The sequence below is a fragment of the Parus major genome, chromosome 8 (genome assembly GCF_001522545.3).
Source record: "Parus major isolate Abel chromosome 8, Parus_major1.1, whole genome shotgun sequence".
Classification (NCBI taxonomy): Eukaryota; Metazoa; Chordata; class Aves; order Passeriformes; family Paridae; genus Parus; species Parus major.
In genome coordinates, this window is record NC_031777.1 from 31,214,707 (window position 1) to 31,233,228 (window position 18,522).

The 18,522-nt window shown below is 38.5% G+C and overlaps 1 protein-coding gene across 2 annotated transcripts in view; it reads right to left on the reverse strand.

Annotated features, from left to right (window-relative positions):
* Window positions 1-256: 256 nt before the first annotated feature.
* The window catches only part of SLC44A5 (solute carrier family 44 member 5), a 68,255-nt gene continuing 49,989 nt past the window's right edge, over window positions 257-18,522 (reverse strand). For both annotated transcript variants that reach the window (XM_015636725.3, XM_015636723.2), the window contains exons 12-22: window positions 17,555-17,654; window positions 14,623-14,715; window positions 13,609-13,696; window positions 11,641-11,903; window positions 10,479-10,573; window positions 10,045-10,148; window positions 8,740-8,813; window positions 6,824-6,894; window positions 5,838-5,926; window positions 5,110-5,194; window positions 257-3,155 (exon numbers count right to left, since the gene is read on the reverse strand). In XM_015636725.3, the coding sequence (XP_015492211.1) occupies window positions 3,043-3,155; window positions 5,110-5,194; window positions 5,838-5,926; window positions 6,824-6,894; window positions 8,740-8,813; window positions 10,045-10,148; window positions 10,479-10,573; window positions 11,641-11,903; window positions 13,609-13,696; window positions 14,623-14,715; window positions 17,555-17,654 (1,175 nt within the window). In that variant the 3' untranslated portion in view covers window positions 257-3,042. The remainder of the gene's footprint in view (window positions 3,156-5,109; window positions 5,195-5,837; window positions 5,927-6,823; window positions 6,895-8,739; window positions 8,814-10,044; window positions 10,149-10,478; window positions 10,574-11,640; window positions 11,904-13,608; window positions 13,697-14,622; window positions 14,716-17,554; window positions 17,655-18,522) is intronic.

An 18,522-nucleotide genomic window follows, 5' to 3' on the forward strand; every position in this document is an offset into this window, starting at 1 on the left:
ACGTGTTCCACTCTCTAACATAAAAATGGAATTTTGAATTTTATACTAAACCAAGAAATAAAGTAAAAGTCCAAATCCATAAGTGTCAATATTAGTACTCCTCTGTGGTGCACATCTGCAGACTCTGGCCCACAGGATTAATTAGGAACCATTATAATAAGATAGTCTTGAAACAAGTTAGGTGAATCTTTCCCAAGTAAATATTTGCATTAATTTTGACTTAGTAATTATTAAGAATTTATTTTTAAAAAGCCAATTTTAATATTAAATAATTACTACTTACTTACTGAATTACTTATTTATTACAATATCTACATAGTATTGCTTTGTATTTTCACAGTTCTCGTAATTATATCGTAAGAAAATGGCTTTCAAATTTTCTCCTCATAAATGATGATCAGTACATTCTAAATACTTTCACAAAATAGTGAGAGGAGCAAATTTATACATACATATTTTTTACCATATATAAATAATAATACAATTTAAAACTTTCACTTTTAGAAATTCCTTTAGTAAATGCATAGGTTTGTTACAAAAGTTTTCTAATCAAATAACTGTATACTATTTCTATAATGTTTTATTCCTAGTAAACGCTGTGGTTACATTCATATGATAAAAAAGCAAGCTATAATCAGAAATACGCTTTTTCAGTTGAGCTCCCAGTAAGACACTCAAGTCCAGTAGAAATATAGATTATGTAATGCAGTTTCTTTAGCTGAAAATTAATCAGTAGTATTGAAAACAAAACAAAAAAAAATGGTTTACAACATGGATTGTAGTGAGACCAACAGCTTCTTTAATCACAGAATGGTTACACATACCCCCAAAAGTTACTGACTAAATCCTCAGAAAATATTAGAATCATGGGGGGTTGTGTAATCCATGCCATGCACATAATGAGAAATGAATGATGATGATGATGATGATGATGATGATGATGAAAAACTTCATCCCTCAGGAGTCCTTTTTTTCAAAAAGGTGGGACTCTCAGTCCTTTCTGAAAGTCAAGTTTACTCAGGGTATCTCAGGAGCAGTTACCAAAATCTAAAGGTGCCTATAATCAGTAGCAACATTTGAAACCATATGCCTTTATTTTACATTATTTGAGTCCAAAACTGAACCCCCCATTTTTGCTTCAGGGAAAAGGGCTCCAGCACCCATTGGACCACAGAGAAAGCTTACAAGGACACTCCCACCTGCACCTCAGGACACTGAATTTCAAGATCTTACCATGCCCATGACTGCAAGCATGTGGATGGTGGTCACTTGTGTATCAACATGACCCCAGACCCATGGCATGAAGGAGAGTGTTACTGCCTTTGCAGTGATCACAGTTACCACAAACAGAGCTGTAAATTAGAGAGCAAAATCCCATTGGGCTGTGGATGGTCAGTAAATTTTCCCTAGAAACTTGCCTTCAAATCATCTGGAAAAGAATTTGCATTTCTTTTTGTGACACCAATGGACTTCTAGGGTTAGGAACGTATTTCCAGGTGCTGAACTCCTGTCATAGAACTGGCAAATGTATGGCACATGCCATTCCTGAAAAGTGGACAGTACTGGAATAATTTCTTCAGTACACTGGAATCCATGAAAACTAGGGGCTGGCTTCAGTATGGCTGGGACCTTGGATCCCCCAGGAGACTAATAAAATAAAATACTTTTAGCTCAGTCTTGGCAGTAACAGACCTGGGAAACTCTCCAGCGTTAAGACCTTTACCATCAGCGGAGCTGTTACTTAATGACAGTGACTATAGTAGTTCCACTACTGGGAGGGTCATAAAACACACTGAATGTTAACGTGCTTTCTACCAACAGGTGTATTAATGACTTTTAGTACTAGTAACTGGGAAAATTTAACAATCAAAAAGCAAACTAAATCTTTCAGAGCATCTCAGTACTCACAGTAGTTGAATAATTCATCCTGTACCATGAGAAGACTTGAGTTCAATGTCCTAGTACCTTACTGTGTGAGCCCCTGGGAGCACAGGGACATGCAGGAAGCGCAGCCCTGACCTTCTGCACCTGCACAGTCATTCCAATGGCTTGGTAGGAGCCCTTCTAAGCTAGGCAGAGACAATGAAACTCCCTGTGCACACACACAGAGTAAAGACTTTCTTTCAATGAAAAAAAAGAGTGCATTTAGTTTTCTTTCAGTGAAGTTCAACTTCCTTATAACACAGAACACAATCAGAGACTTGTCAATGATAGGGGAATAGTAACACATGTGCATCTCTCTTAGACATCAGCTAAAAATTATACATTCACCATCTTGTACCAGATGAAACCTCATTTGTGTGAACCACAAATCACTTCAGCTGCAGTGGGACCATCTCTCAGTTATATCATCTTTTAAGCACAACTCCCAGAAAACTTCATGTTAAGCAGTATCAACTAAAGTCTTTTCTGACTACCTTCTTTGGGACCTGCAGGGTACCATCATGTCTTAAAAGATGCAGTTGTGGATGTGATTAAAATATCACTACGTTTTTCAGTGTAGGGAATCATTAATGCATGTATAATCACAGTTTAAATAGCTGTGAACCAGCTTGTACAAAAAAATACAATCATAGCACCATATTTACAAATTTAGTACCATCTCCTCGTTAACTAGAGTCTCAAACTATCTTTTTTTTATGGCTAATTAGGTTATACTTAGTGCTTTCAAAAAATTGCCTGATATTCTTTTACAAATATACACTTATAAGAAGAAACATTATCAAAACTGCTGTCATCTAATGCAGCAACTTGTATTACAAAAGTTATTAAAACATCATTATACACTTATAAAAGTTTCAAATTTACATTTTCCTTTTCATAGGCACTCTATAAACTAAAATGTGGCCTTGTTTTCACAGCTGTTAGTTTAAGCATTTAAACTAGTTAAATGTTACCAATGTTGCCTTTTTTTTTTTTTTTCCCAAAAGGAGAAAAGAATCACCCATTAACCAGAAGCATCATTTACAGTTTTTACTTTTGCCTACTTTATACATGTTTTGCTTAAAAGTGACACTTTTTGATGTTGAGGTTTAGTGTTCATTATCCCACTGCCTTCTTAGGGCTTAGCTTCTTCTTTCCTAGAATTCGGTGGAGGCTAGCTGACATGAAGTAGGGTTTTGCTGTAGATCCATCATTCCTTTCCAGGTCTTCACCTGAATTTACACAACAAAACCAGTCAGAAAAGGAAACAACCACACACACAGACACACAAACAGAATTGAAAAAAGGAGGGAGTAAAACACCCAACATTAAAAGAAAATCAAGGTGATTTAGCTTTATTATTAAGCTGGCAAAGGACATTATAAAATTTCTATTTTCTTAGACCAAAAGAGGTTTTACATGAAGGAGAGACACAAACATCTTGCCGTTTTTTAATGATAGCAATACATCCATTTTATTGTCCAGATCTTTGGTTTGGCAGTATAGGTGGAAATTTTCAGGAATTCTCATTCCTTCACTGAACCCTGGCATTTTGGAAACCTCTTGCTAGAAAATATGTCATGAAGACAGCCATGGAGTTAAGCACTTTCTAAAACTGGACTATTTTTCACTGCCTAAGATAAAGTTCACTTGAAAACCTGTTGCCGTGAAGTAATAATATTCTATCTGATCTATTGTTCTTTACTTAATGGGAGGCAGAACAGAATATGAATTTAAAACAACAAGGCAGACATCACTTTTTGTCCTACGGAAGGTGCTGACTGAATCACTAGTCAGGGTTCAGCTCAGTTGGTGCCATGCAGCAGTGACAGACCAATGAACAGTTACATGCCAGTGGGCATTCGTGAGTGAGTGTCACTGAAACTGCAACCCTGCAGAGGCAGACAGCTGCACCTCCAGAGCCAAGATGAGAGTCTGAGCTGTAAGGAGTGGCCAAAGAAGCTAGAGCAGGCAAATCTTAATATATCTCCATGGCAATATATACCATGTGTCTCTGGAATAAACTAAAAGGAAAATATATTTGGTTTTGAGTGCACCAACAAACTTGATATAGTCCATTCTAAATAACAAAATAAAGAAATACGTAACAGTAATAATTCAGAAATTTATTTGTGGCTTAGCTTATTTCTTTGAGTGTTATTAGTGTTATGACTGCTTGTGTTCATGTTTGCTTACTTTCTTATGGTGTGAACCATAAGCATAACATGAGATAAATAGGATGTAGTTCTGAACTAGATAGCAATTTTGAGTTTTCTAACTGATCTTGTTATTGTGATTCTTTGGCAACCCAGTTTTTAAGAATCCCTGCTAACCTTAGTTTCTAGGGAAGCAAGATAAAAGTGAGTGTTTAAAGAATCACTATTACCATGTTTACCTCACTTCAGTAACCTATAGTACGTATTTATGAAAGCCTATGACTATTTCCCTTAGTACTGTCAAATAAATTGCAAATTGCAAGAAAAATCACTACCATGTAATTAACTTCTACTTGGACCTACCAGAATAGCTTTCATTATAGAAAAATACAGCACATGGAAGGTACTACATGATAAGGATGCCTGCTTCTTATAATCACATCCTAATTTAAGAACAACAGATTTCTTTTGTGATTTTAGTATTCTCTGACTGTACAGCCTGAACAGTAGTCCCTTTGACAGGGCCCATGATTTTTTCCCATTTGGAGTCCAAGGGATAGTTTCAAGTGGTATTTTATAGAATCTTCGAGGTAATTCAGCATAATACTTTGTTCAGAGTTATGAAACTGAAAAGCAAGTACCATCTATATACCAAATAATATATTTGCTGTTGTCAAGATACTTAAGCAAATCAATACTGTACAGGGCTCTTCACAAAGCACCAAGAAGCAAACTTCATGAAATTTAAGGACAGTTGAAAATTAAGAACATTAAGAAATTAAGAACAGCTGAAAAACAAAAGCCAGATATTTCCATAAAACATAAAGCTACCTTACACTTCTTAAAGTAATTAAATTTGAATACTAAAGCATGGAAGACTATATCACAGAGACAATATGAAAAGAAGAAGCTGCTAATTTTTCATATAGTTTGCTAGTATGTCACCAGATTCTGTAAGAATGGATAAGGTGATTTTCAACTCCTCTTTCCATGACTTGCAGGTATTACTGAAAGAAAACGTAATACTTACAAAAGCAGAGGAAAAGTGTGTCGACACACATTGCATAGACGCTGAAGAACCCGTGTGCAACTAGGTAGGAGCCAATGATGACTGTCTACAAAAAACAAACAACAATAAACCCCCAAATTTCTCTTGGCACCAGTGTGGTAGTATTAACATAAGTCAGAAGCCTAGTCTGCTAATCAAATTTAGAAGAATTTAATGTCACCTCTGTATTTCTACCAAAGTTTACTACTGCTGTGGACAGGGATCACAGGTTCAAGACACTGCATTCTAACATAGTAGTAGCTTCTAGTTTCCCAGCTTGAAATAGTTCCAAACTGGAACTATTTCAACTTCTGAGGAGAATATATGTCAAGAATATTTTGAAATCCTTCAAGAACCACTCAGCCTAGAGATGTTCTGAAGCTTAACGGGGGGGGGGGCGCGCAACAAAAGGAGAAAGAGATGCATTGCAAGTCCTTTCCATTAGAAGACATACTGTGTCATCAGTGTCTTGCTGTCTGGGAAGTCTGAGATGTGTAACCTATTTTTTCTGAAGGCTCAGAGTCACTGCAGTGCCACTTCTGCCTGAAGGATCCTGAGGACTGGAGTACAGCAGCTCAGCCCTCACTTGAGTGGATACTATGATGGGATATGCTGGGATGCTGACCAAAGAAGCTGTTCCCAGACCATGCTCTGAGTAGTGTGAGTTCCTCAATGCCCCAAGCATTCAGGAGATTAAATGGTTGCCTTACCAACAATGGTACCCAGTAGTAATTTAGCATTGGCACTTCCTGTGCAAAGACTGGTATTCTCTGTGTGAAGAAAAAGAATGCAAGAACACCTGCAAGAAGCACAGGCAATTAGTGATTCCCATGCTAGCTCTGATTTCCCATGATCTAAAGAATGGATAAGACAGACAACAGATCCAAGGCTGGTTTCAATAAAAGTCTGTAAACAATACATTCTTCAGTACTAACTATCAAACAGAAGAGACATGTAAATGAATAAATTACCATAAAGATATTAATGGGCCCAGAAAGACTACTGAATTTAGCAGCAAAATAAATAAATAATGTAATTCTACAGTGATGACAAAATACTGACAACTTGTATTTCTGAAAGTGCTTCATTAAAAAATAGAAAAACACTTTTTTGTCATAGCAAACCATGAATAATCTCCTTGATATTTACTGATAACAAAGAAAACCCTATAAGGATGCTATAAATATTCTATTTATTTTACTATAGCTTATAGCTGTAATGGGCTTGAACACAGCAGAGCTTCAGGTCCATTCCTGCAGACCTGTACCTTCACAGCTTGTAGGCAGCTGTCTGTTAACACGTGAACCTCATTTGCAATTTTGTTCAGTTCTTACAAAAGGAGAACTGACTGTGGCTGACTTATTGGATGTGAATTTTGCTTGTTTCAACTATGCTGCATGACTGCAGAAGTCCTTGCACAAGCCACACATGCAAAAGCTGTAAAAGCAATTATAGAAAAGATGCTGCCAAGGCAAACCAGGTGCTGGGCAAGTGGGAGACAGGGGGAAAATAAAGAAAAAAGGTTTTAGTTCAATCTAGCAAACCCTAGAAACACAGAAAGAGATTTCCGAATACTCAGACCAATGAGATCCTCCAGCTGCTAACTAAGCATATATGAACATGGCAGGCGTGCTTGTGGGTACCAGAAAATAGAGCACACCATTTAGAAAAAAAAACAAACAAACAACCGGCTTACCCACACCACCTGCAACAAGGATTTTCCCCAGAAATAGAAGGAAGTCTGTAACTTTGTCCAGAACTGCAACCCTGTTTAGCAAAGGACAAATGATACATGATCATCACAAACCAGACATTTTTATTCTTTCTCCTTAAATCTATGGATAACTGCAAAATATGACCAGAAGCTGTCTTCTGCTGGTTTTACAACCTGACAACACAACACCACAGACAGGCAGTGCTGAGATGGGTGTTGCTACAGCGTAATCTCAGGAGGCAAAAAAGCACTGAGCCTTTGCTGAATAAGGCCATAATGTAGCAATGCTGCTACAGGATTGACATGAAGACTGTTTATTCCTCAAGCTGGTTTAAAAAAAAAAATCAGCCAACCCAAAACTTCAAAATATTTTTATTTCAGGCTTACTTCTAGGGGCACAGATAAGCCAAACCAGAATAGGGGAAGTACACATCAAAACAAAAAGCAACATTTATGTAGATTGCTGGTAGGCCTCCTTTCAACTTGGTCTTATCTGGCCATCTTTCATGATCCCATAACATGCCAAATCTACTATTTTAAGATATCATGGTACAACATGGAAGGCAGGAGACTTCAAAGCAGGAAGATAATCACAGATGAAAGACGACAGACAGAAAAGCTGACAGTAAATCTGCAGCTCTCATTGAAGCACAGCAGGGAGTTTCTGCTCAATGTCCTGCCAGCCTGTAGAATCAGAAACTGCAGATAAATGATGGGCTGAAAAATGAACTTTGTATCATCAACCTCTTGACAGCATTGAAGGCCACATTACCATTATGGATATGGTATATATAGTCCTAACTACTGTGAAAAATAAATGTTAAGAACTACTAAAGAGACAAATCATCATTAACCTGTCAGAATTCAGATTTAGCAAAATACACAAGATAAAAATACCTTTATTTGAAACAACAGAATTATATGTCTAGCTTTTAACTGTTCTTACTGATTTAGAGCAAAATCATAAAGAGCAGAGAGATGATATTCTGTAAGGAAATAAAAGTAGCTTCTCCTCTCTGTTGCACAGCCTTTACTCATTATGGACATCACTGTCCTGATATCAGTGCAGGGTAACACAGTGAAGATATTTCATCTCCCAGCTCCAGTTCTTTCCTCTTCTTTCATAAGTATAATTTCCACTTTCCTCTTTCAGCCTTCCCGTCCATTTCTCTCCTTCTCCTTCACTTAATGCTTTAAACCACCTAACCAGCTTTACTGTGTCTCTTGCTTGGTAATTAGATTGTGTGATATTACATCAATATGGCCTGCTCCTAAGTTATTCTCCCATGATTTTTTTGATCTTACAATAGCAAAGGAGGAGCCAGGAGCAATGGAGGGAAGTACTGATGAGAATGGGGAGTTTGGCAGCACACTTGGTAGTGAAAGAAAGGGCCAGGAAATTTCCAAGCATCAGAGGAGATCAGGTTATGTTAAAGACAATCTTTTTGAAATTAAATTATTCTGTCTTCTTTACTTCCACTCTCTGACACTTCGTAAGATTTCTGAATGAAACTGAAGACTTAGGTTTTTCTGCTTTCCCATTCTCACACCAAGTTCAAAAAACAAATGTATGGCAGATGATGAGCATCCCATTCCCATGTATCTGCAGATCTCCTCTCAGGGCCTCCACTTGCTTCTTTGAGGCATTATTACAATATACTGGATATTTTGGAATTTAAATAACAAATCACAACAAAACCATGAGATCACATCAGCTCTGCATAGGTTACTGTACTGGCCAGCCTGCTGTTACACACTGAGTGCAAGAAGTGAGGGCCATGTCTGAGGACAGAAGCAGCACTCAGTACATGGAAGAGATATGGGAGAGGAAAGAAGTGTGCCCAAAGTGCAACAGCAGAACTCCAAACATTTCCAAGGACAGGGAGATAGTCCCTTACCTCACCACATTCCGCATGAGTAAAAAGAATGCTTCCTTTGCTGAGGTGCAGAAGTTTTTACCATATATGGCAATCTGCAAAATAATAGTAGGTGTTAAGTATTTTAAATAGGATAGCGTCTCGTATGCCAGGATCTATCTGCATGTAATGCATAGCTCTCCCTATATATGTGGCCTTGAAACTCAGATGAAAAGAAATCAGTTCCCTCTGTCACCTGCTATTTCTCAACACCTCCCATCAGGCTGGGACAGAATATTATCCATCCTTCCCCTTCAAATCACCTAGTGATGAGCATGCCACCTCTTGTGATCTCACAGGTAGTAGACCCAGTACTTAGTTTGCGAAGCAGAGCAAAAAAGGTACTTGTTGAGGGATTCTCCCTTTGCTAGTTACCTACACTAGATTTATAGTCAGTGGAAAAGAACAGGCACTTGTAGAGCTGAAGTGAGCTGACCCCTGCAGTTATCTATCGCCTTGGACCTGATGTTGCATTCCCTGAAGAAGAAATTGGCATAAAGTAAAGTAGCTAAAGTTATTCAGGGACAAATCCACATCTTCCTGGAATAGTGTCCAGCACGGTAAGATATACTAGAACAGCTCTCAGCTCAGACGTTTTATGAAATGTAAAAAAGATTATCAAAAATGCTTCTTCTTCAAGATGGCAATAATTTGAAACATCAACACAGATTGTAATGGACCACTACAGCCACCTCCTTTGAGACAAGAAGTCTGTGAATGTACCACTCAATCACTGAAACTGCTTGAAGCCAGAACATCCTAGGCTGAAATCTGTGTATGTTAATTTATGTGAAGATTTCAAACTTCTTGTATCTGGAAGCTAAGAAGGCTTATTTGAGAGAAATATGGCTGCTGCTGCTAGTAGAATTTGTGCTTTTAACTTCCAGGTGGAAATACAATTATCACATTCCTTCTGACCTCTTTATTCAAATACTGCCTCCAAAGAGAAATGTCATCAACATGCAATATGAAATAAGTTAATTTTCCTGTTGAAACCAGGATATCAATGACTGAATTACAGGGGCAGTTAACCAGTTATTCCATCCCTTCCCAATTATTTTGGGAGTTAGAGTGATGGAAAAAGGCAAGAAAAAAAGGAGGCTCAAATGAGAAGGAAAAAAAAATCTTATTTTTTCATGGTAGAACCACATGCATGTACTGAAAACTCCCATAAATCACATTATTTATTCAGCAGATTCAAGTATTGCTGCCTTCTGATCAACTAGTTGCATCTAGGATATTTCAGTGTCCTAGACAGGGAAGACCATATGCAGATACAGCACATACCATGATGTAGGCATTTCTGTTTATAAATTTTAAGAATTTTTCCAAACACCAGAAACAGCACTTGAGGCAGCAGAGTAGGAATCTAGTGAAGGAGTTCTGAGTACCTAAAAAGAGCAGGAGAGAGTACATCATACAGAGAAGATCTTAAATTGTGACATTTCTTTATTTCTAGGTATGGACTCTCTCTCTCAACCAAATTTAACTCACTAGCTTTCAATCAGACCAGACTCATATCCCATCTAAACTTTGCATTAGGTTCCCAAGATCATAGACTCAGTTTGAGTAAATGAACATAAATTTACTGGCTTCAAAATAAACTACAATGGATAATGTTGAATTAGTCTCTTTTCCTTGCTAAAAAACAGCTTGGGGAAGTAAAGAAGTAATTTAGCAAGGAAGGTCTTAACAACTTATGGCAGATTCATAAATCTCACCTTTCAGTTTGTGATCCAGGTACTCCAGTATTACTCTAATAAGTTGGACAATCGCAAGAATTAAGGCTCCAAATGCCAGTGAACCTGTATGGTATCTAAAAACAAAATATTTGACTGTTATGTCACGTGTGTGCCCATGTACATGGATATATGTATGCATATGTGTATGTATATACAAAAAAAATCAGAAGTGAAGGAAAGTCCATTAGTGGGAATTATACAAAACTAATGGACCTTCATCCTGATCCACCACAGAGGAACGGGATAAAGCCATTGGTGCTGCTGCTGTTTGTGAGTCCTGTGTCTGCATCTCAATCTGTGTACACATCTGTTGTACACATGTATTTCATGTGTGTGTCTACTAAGAGTACCTGCTCAGCATTACAATTGGTTGGACCTAGGGGCAGGGAGCTGCAGCAGCCTTAGTACTGTAGGGCTACAGGATCCAGCCTTCCCCCAACAACTACATCTTCCCAATTGTGCTGGCTGGATGGACTGTGCTTTTTTTTATAGTAGCTTGTGCTGTGCTATGTTTTGGGTTTTTGTCCAGGATAGTGATTATAATGCACCCATGCTTTAGCCACTGTTGAGCAACATTTGCACAGCACCACGGACTGCTCCGCTCCTCACCCTGCTGCACTGGTAAGCAGGTTGGGGGTACCTGAAGAGCTGGGAGGGGACATGGCCAGGATAGCTGATGTCAAATGATCCCAGGGATACCTCAAGCCATACTGTGTCGTGCTCAGCAGTATCAGCTGGTGGAAGGAGGGGTAAGAGGGGAGCATTTGAAATTTTGGAGTTTGTCTTTCCAAGACACTGCTATTCATGAAAATTCCCTGCTGTACTGGGGATGGCTGAACACATGCCTGCCTGTGGAAAATGGGGAATGAATTCCTTGCTTTGCTTGTGCATGCAGCTTTCTTTTACCTATTAAACTGTTTTCATCTCAGCCCATGTGTTTTCATATTTTTACCCTTCAGATTCTCTCCTCCATCCCACTATGGGGGAGCAAGCAGGCGGCTGAGGGGGACTTAGCTGCCACCAATATTAAACTATAATGCTGACTAATAGTTTTATTATATTCTAAGACTGGCTTCTTCAGATGTAAAAAGAGCACTTGTCAGACACATGACAAGGCTCCCTTCCAGCTCCACAGACTTACCGTATTGCTCGTCCAAATGAAGAGAAGAGTGGCCACAGTGGAATATCAGCTGGCTTTCGATAGGCCCAGTAATAAGAGGCAAAGGCACCAGCAAGGGTACACTGACCCAGTGCAATTGCAAAGTTCACCAGCCAGAGAAAGACAAAGGCATTGGCTAACTGGAAGATGAAGATGTACTTATGGTACAGGCCTTCTCCTCCATAAAAAGCGAAAGTACACTGAGCACCTGGGCACAATTTAGTCACATTGGTTGTGTTAAAAGTCTAAACAGAAAGAAAAAATAACACAATCATAAGCAATGAATTCTATATACATAGCCTCTCATATTTAGCAGGTTAATACAAATAACGTAACTCTGCTTGATATTTCATTAGCTCATTCAAAACTGCAACACTACGCAACCTGTTTACATATTTAAGGATTCATATCAAGGACTTATTCAGTCTCATGCAAAGACTTAAGTTTAAACTAGGTATTGGCAAACAGGGCTGTTAACCACATCCCTGAAACTCAAATAAATGGAATTTAAATTTCAGGAATCTACTTTTAAGATACATAAATGCTTCATTAAAGAAAACGCGCTCAATTAAGGAAAAAAAAAATACTTGAAAACTAGAGGCCAAATTGGATGTTCAGGTAAAATCACCATGGTTTAAATGAAAAACTGAGCTATACAATGTAATACAAACTGTGGATGTGGTCACAACTTAGCTTATGTATATCAGACTATTATAAAAAGGAGTCATCTTTATACTGAATTACTTTTCCCTATTTCTAGTGTTTATTTCACGTATTTGCTTGGTTTGGACATGAAATGAAACCACATGAATTCTAATTCCTTTCTTTTGTAAGTGTTCAGACATCTTTAAAATACTTTTGTAGTGTTCAGACATCAGCAGCATGTGCATCACCACTGCAATACAATGAAACTTAATGCATCAGTTTCTGCTCATTGCCTCTTGTCCCATTGCTGGCCCCCAGAGCAGAGCCTGGTTCATGCTCTGCTCTCTCCCTGCAGCCAGGGACACTCAGGGACATCCAGGGACAGAGGGACAGCCAGGGACAGCCAGGGACAGCCAGGGCTGAGGCCCCTCTCAGCTGGGGCTCCTCTCCAGGCTGAGCAGCCCCAGCTCCCTCAGCCTCTCCTGGGCACGGAGATGCTCCAGGCCCTTCCTCGGCTCAGGAGCTCCTGTCCCTGCTGTGCTGAGGATCCAGAGCTGGACACACACTCCAGAGGTGGCTCCAGGGCTGGGCACAGGGGTAGGATCCCTCCCTGACCTGCTGGGAATGCTCTTCCTGAAGCACCTCTAGACTGCCAGAACAAACTGCTGGCTCAGGGACAGCTTGTCGTCCCCACCAGGATTCCCAGGTCCTTCTCCAAAGAGCTGCCCTCCAGCAGGTCACCTGCAGTCTGTGCTGGTGCATAGGTTTATTTTTCCCCTGGTGCATAACATTTGATAAATATTTCTATTTTTTAAAGAATCCTTAAATTCAAACCCACAGCCAAGTAAAAAAATTTGTCTGAGGGCAAAATTAAAAAAAACAAACAAATATTTCTGGAGCTTTATAAATATAATTACTGTGACAGAAGCGGCTAAGCTTCAGCTTCAAATCATGGCTAGTCCCTGAGCAAGTTTGAGGTGCAGCTTTCAAAATTTACCACTGCCTTTGGAAGACCAAAAAAAAAGACTCCTCACAAATTCAAGAACATCTTCCCAATATTTTTTTTCTCTTCCTTTCTCACCCTGTAAATTAGAATATTCACATTTACAGAACAGTTTAGCAGAAAAACTAGTTTATGTCTGTAAAATAAGAAAGTGTTACCTGAATATTAGGTAATATTATCAGGTTTAACGTGAGGTCTCATTACTTAAAACATGCACATTTTTTACCAGAAGTGCATTTAACAGTGATTAAAAAATGCAATTAGTATAGCTCTCACTATAGGTAAATATTTTTCACACTTACCTCTGGGTCACAAGTCAGGTTTGCATACTTGCACAGTGTTTGATTAGCCATTACTTTGTACACAGGTTCTCCTGATGTGGCCAGAAAACTGAATGAAATATTTTAAGAAGGAATCACAACACTGTGGTTTTTGTGCAACTTTGGATTCTGCAGTGGGTAACTACTAGCTCTAAAAAACTTGCGTAGATAACAGAAAAGCTACTCTTGATCTGCAGAGACATATCTGAAGAGCTGACAGACAAGACCAAGTACTCTCATTACCTAGAGAAATAAGGCAGACTCATACCTGGAGCTGTAATAACCCCTGAGCAAAACAGGCAGGGGGCATAACCTTGAAAATTGTCTCCATCTCTCCTCCACATCTATCTTTGACAAGGCAGACTATGCAGTAGTTCTTGTACTTTGCAAAAGTAAATACAGAGCATAAGGATGAATTAACACTGCCCTGAAAAGCAGCAACTGACCCTCTTTGCATATGAAAAAACAGCTGGATTTTAAATAGCAGTTTTCCCTTTTTTTTGGTCCTTACCAAACGCTTGCTGTTCAGGAACAAACAGTGGTTGCTGTCAGGCAATTCAGAGAAGATAGTGCACTTTATATTCTCTCAGGTTTTTCTCATGTTTTTCTGAACAAAACGCACACAACCCACTCTACCTCCAGTTAACTAAGAAACCATTAACAGCAGGCCTATGGAGCGCACAGCACATCAAAGACCAAATTCACTCTTTGCTGAGAGCCCTTTTCACCACCTAGAGTCAACCTTATGCAGCACACAGGCTTTGTATGATCCCCCTGCCTTGGCCTGAATTTTAGTCCAGTTTTTTTTAATTCAAATAAAATCAGTCTGTTGATCACATGTCGATGTGCAGTATGGAAGACTGCATCAGAGGTGTAAGTGCTAAGTGACCAAATAACCCTATTAATATTGTTTTAATTAATGTGAAATAGCAGAAAATCATCTAGTCTTGCAGACCAGAAGACTTGCTTCAGATAGGTACACAGACAGAAGGATACACAGCCGTCACTGCCCAGTAGGAAATACAAATTGCAATGAGTAAGAAGGTGACGATTGGGTAGAACAGTGTAGACATTATATAGCCAATTGCCCTATAAAAGAAAAAAAAAAAAATCAATAAGATACAATTCCAGAAACAAGCTTTTTATCAGTTCTCTTCTAAGCAATTTTACTTTGAGAACCTTGTTAACACTCACAGCATAATCTAGTACTAGGATATCAGAATACTGCAGGAATTTTTTTATGTCTTCAAACCTCGACTTTGTCATTTCTACCACTCCATTTTTATCAATGGTACTACAGTGAACTTTATCAAATTGCCATGTTCCAGCCTGTCTTCTACTTTCTCCTTCTTCATGGCTGCTTCAGAGATCCATCTCTTTCTAGGCCATTACCTGATTTTCATGACATCTTCTTGCTAACTTTGCAGGCATTATTACCCTTTATGTCCTTATCTCACTCTGCTCATCCTGAGTTCTTCCCTCACTCTTACAGATCTGAAACTATCTTGTTCTATTTTGTATTTGACAACTCTCTTCTCAGCAACTTTCCTGCATTAAGTGCTAGCTATTCAGAGGCAGAGACAGTCAACTTGTCTTTGCAATGCCAGGACAGACTGACACCTTCCTGCGACTATGTGACCTTCCTTGCACATGCTGTAACTAAGTGGCGCTCTCCTATTACTACTGGAAGGCAAAACGAATAATTACCTTTTCCTGCTGACAGCTTAGAGAGGTTCTTTTAATATCAAGGCATACGTAGACTGATATTCTACTGCTAATTCCTGCGGCTAGAATGTGACTAGTGAGTAGGAACTCGAGAATCCTAGTTCCTACCCTGCCAGGGGCTTGTTCTCTGTAAATGGGAGTTGATACCAGCCCTCTTGGTAAACCTGCTGCTATCCCAGAAGTGAGCTCTGCCAGCTGGGTATCTCACTGGATGTGAATTCAGAAAGCATGTGCTTTGTTCACTGCAGGCTGTTATGGGTTGGCTCTCTTTATCACATGCCTTTTTGTCTAGTACTATTTCCTATAGTATTTATCCTGTGACATAGGGCAGGCACTTCTGATGCTATTTGTGTAATAGGATGTAGTTTCCAAAATGCAAAAGGAGAAAACTTTACTCCATTTTTAAAGGTAAACTAGTAAATGCTGGGGCGAATGAAAGGAAACTCTTATGTGCAATCCAGAGGTTATAAGCAAAACATCAATTGTTGTCTGAGTCTAGAGACAAAAGAGTCCACTACAAGTCACACAGGAGGACAGAGCCTTATGCTGTCTGAGAAACAATCACAACAAATTAGCTGTGTACAGCTAATGGTGTCTTAGTTATCATTAAGACCATTGGCTATATTCCAAAACACTGATTAACAACTGTTGTTTCTAACTATGGATTTCAAGTAAATTATTGGCATTATAACTGTAATATTTTTCAAAATGTAGCTAAAAGCTATTGAAAAATATAATGTGATTTCAAATCATCAGTGCCTTACTTTTTATCTTTCTAAATACAGGACCTGGCCTGTTAAGTTTACAGTAATTACATACACTGTTTCATCTCATCCATTATGCAGGAGAGAAAAAAGTTCACCTTCAAGTGACCCTTCCATGCTGCTGGAAAACTATAGAATGTTATTACTAAACAGCAAGAAGTTTATGAACTTTCTAAAAACCTTCTACCTGTCAAGGTTGTGAACAAAGGTTCTGAAGAATGTTAAAAGTGTTCCTGGATTTTAATGAACAAGAATTTAAGAGTATAATTTAGTGGTGCCTAAATTAATTGCTATGCTCTAATTGCACAGTAGCATAAGACAGGAAACAGATACCTGGCTAAATGCAGAACTTCTGTATTTCTTAATCCCATGACAAAAATCCCAAATCCCAATTCCCAGGAACCACAGTGGCAACAGAGATAGCAGAAAACCACAAGCAAGTGCATATAGATGAACTCAGAGCTAGCTCTATGTGCTCTGAGAACACAGCCTTGCTTTCAGGGCCTATGAGACCATAGCCTATCTGGAATGAAACCCAAGGGCCAGGTGTTTTAAATCAGTCAGTTTAAAGTCCATTTATTCTTTGTAATATTCCCAATAAAAAAAAAAAAAACAAAACAAAAACAAACAAACAACACCCCCTACCCCCCTGCCCCAAAGAAAAAAATAAGCCACCAACAAAAACACTAAGTATTTGCACTGTGTAAACTAGGAACCACTGTTAACAAAGACTATGCAGATTTCAGGAAACACACAGTGAAGGGGTCCCTTAGGCCCTAAACTCTCATATCCTGCTCTGCTTTCTCCTTTACTCAGAGCTAAAAAGAAGTATCTTAGACTGCAATCTCTTAAAATGTCTGGTCACAGGAGTCCCCTTTTTTATTTATGCCTGTCCACACAGAAGTTTGATTGGAGCCAGAAGAAACTCCTAGTCTTTCCTAAATAGAAGCCACAGCCAAAACAACACCAATCCTCTACCACTAGTATACAACTCCAGGGACAATCCAATGACAGAGCAAAGCTGGCACTTATAGGTCCCAGACTCCTATGAACAGCATACCATACTTAGCTTTTCTGCTGAGACACCTTCTTTGCACTAAGGATATGTGGTAACATCAACAGTGTATGTATTCTTAAGGCAAGAAGTGGAGAGATAAGAAATACCTTACTTTAAAAGAGAAAGCTCTATTAAAAGCACAATCTCATTAAAAGGTAACTGGCATTGCTTGACTGTCTCCCCTGAACTCCTTGTTGAATCTGTTTGGTTCAACAAATGCAGTGTTGCATTTTAAACCCCAATTTGCTGCCCTTGCTAGCACAAGATAGAGTTCAGGAAGAGTGTACTCTAGAGATCATTTAATACCATTCAACATATCCATATCTCTATCTATATAAAACATATATTATATATAACATACATTAAAATCAAACAAACATACCTACTACCTTCCTTCAACAGTGCAATAGCAATCCGGATCCTATTTCTTAGGAAGATCAGCATCAGTATGATAATGACCTCAACACCACAAAGTATTATCACTGTAAACAAGCAAATAAAGAAGTTAGATTTATCAAGAACCAAACCAATATGCTGCCTCTGTAATTTTTTCCTTGTAGTTCGAACTATTGATCCTGAACCCTGTAAATTCTCTGCTTGAGCAGTTCTTTCTCCAACTGCACCTGCCAAATTTCAATCCCATTTCATAGGTTTCTAAGTCCCACTGTAAAAAAATTATGTATGCAGAGAGTTAGTCAGAATGTGTATGACCCAGATATTTGTACTTTTAACAGAAAAACAGAACACATAATTCTCAGAGAAAGATAAAAATTTACTTCAATGCGAGTGCAGTATCCTTAGATCTGTATCCTTAGATACAGTTCATCCTTTACAAATTCCACTTTCCAGAAACAGAATTTTTCTCATAATAGAAGCATTTGTTCATACTATACTGTTGCTCATTTGTAGTGTTTAGATAATAATAAACAGGAGTTTAATAATAGGAGTCAAGTTTTTCATGGAGAGTGCATTTTTCTGATCTACATTTTTCTAAGATGTAGATGTACTAAAATCAATAAGTTTGTTTGAACATTAACCTGGCATGAGCTCCTTTCACCAAATTTGAGTTTAAAAAAAATAAAAATAAGAGACTAAGATAGGACCATTCTGGACAAATTACTTTCACCTTCCAGTTGTGCTGCTGGAATCATGCTCTAATATTAGAGAGCTGAGAACTGGTTATAAGCCACATTTGAATCATAACTCTGATTTCAGTAGAGTCTGCTTCTGTCTGATTTCTATTCATGTTAGTTCAAAACCTACTTCTACAGTAGAAAATTAGAAAATTCTGTGAACTTCACCTAGAGAGGACTGAGTCTTTAATGTCTGAAGCACACATCCTCTGACTCT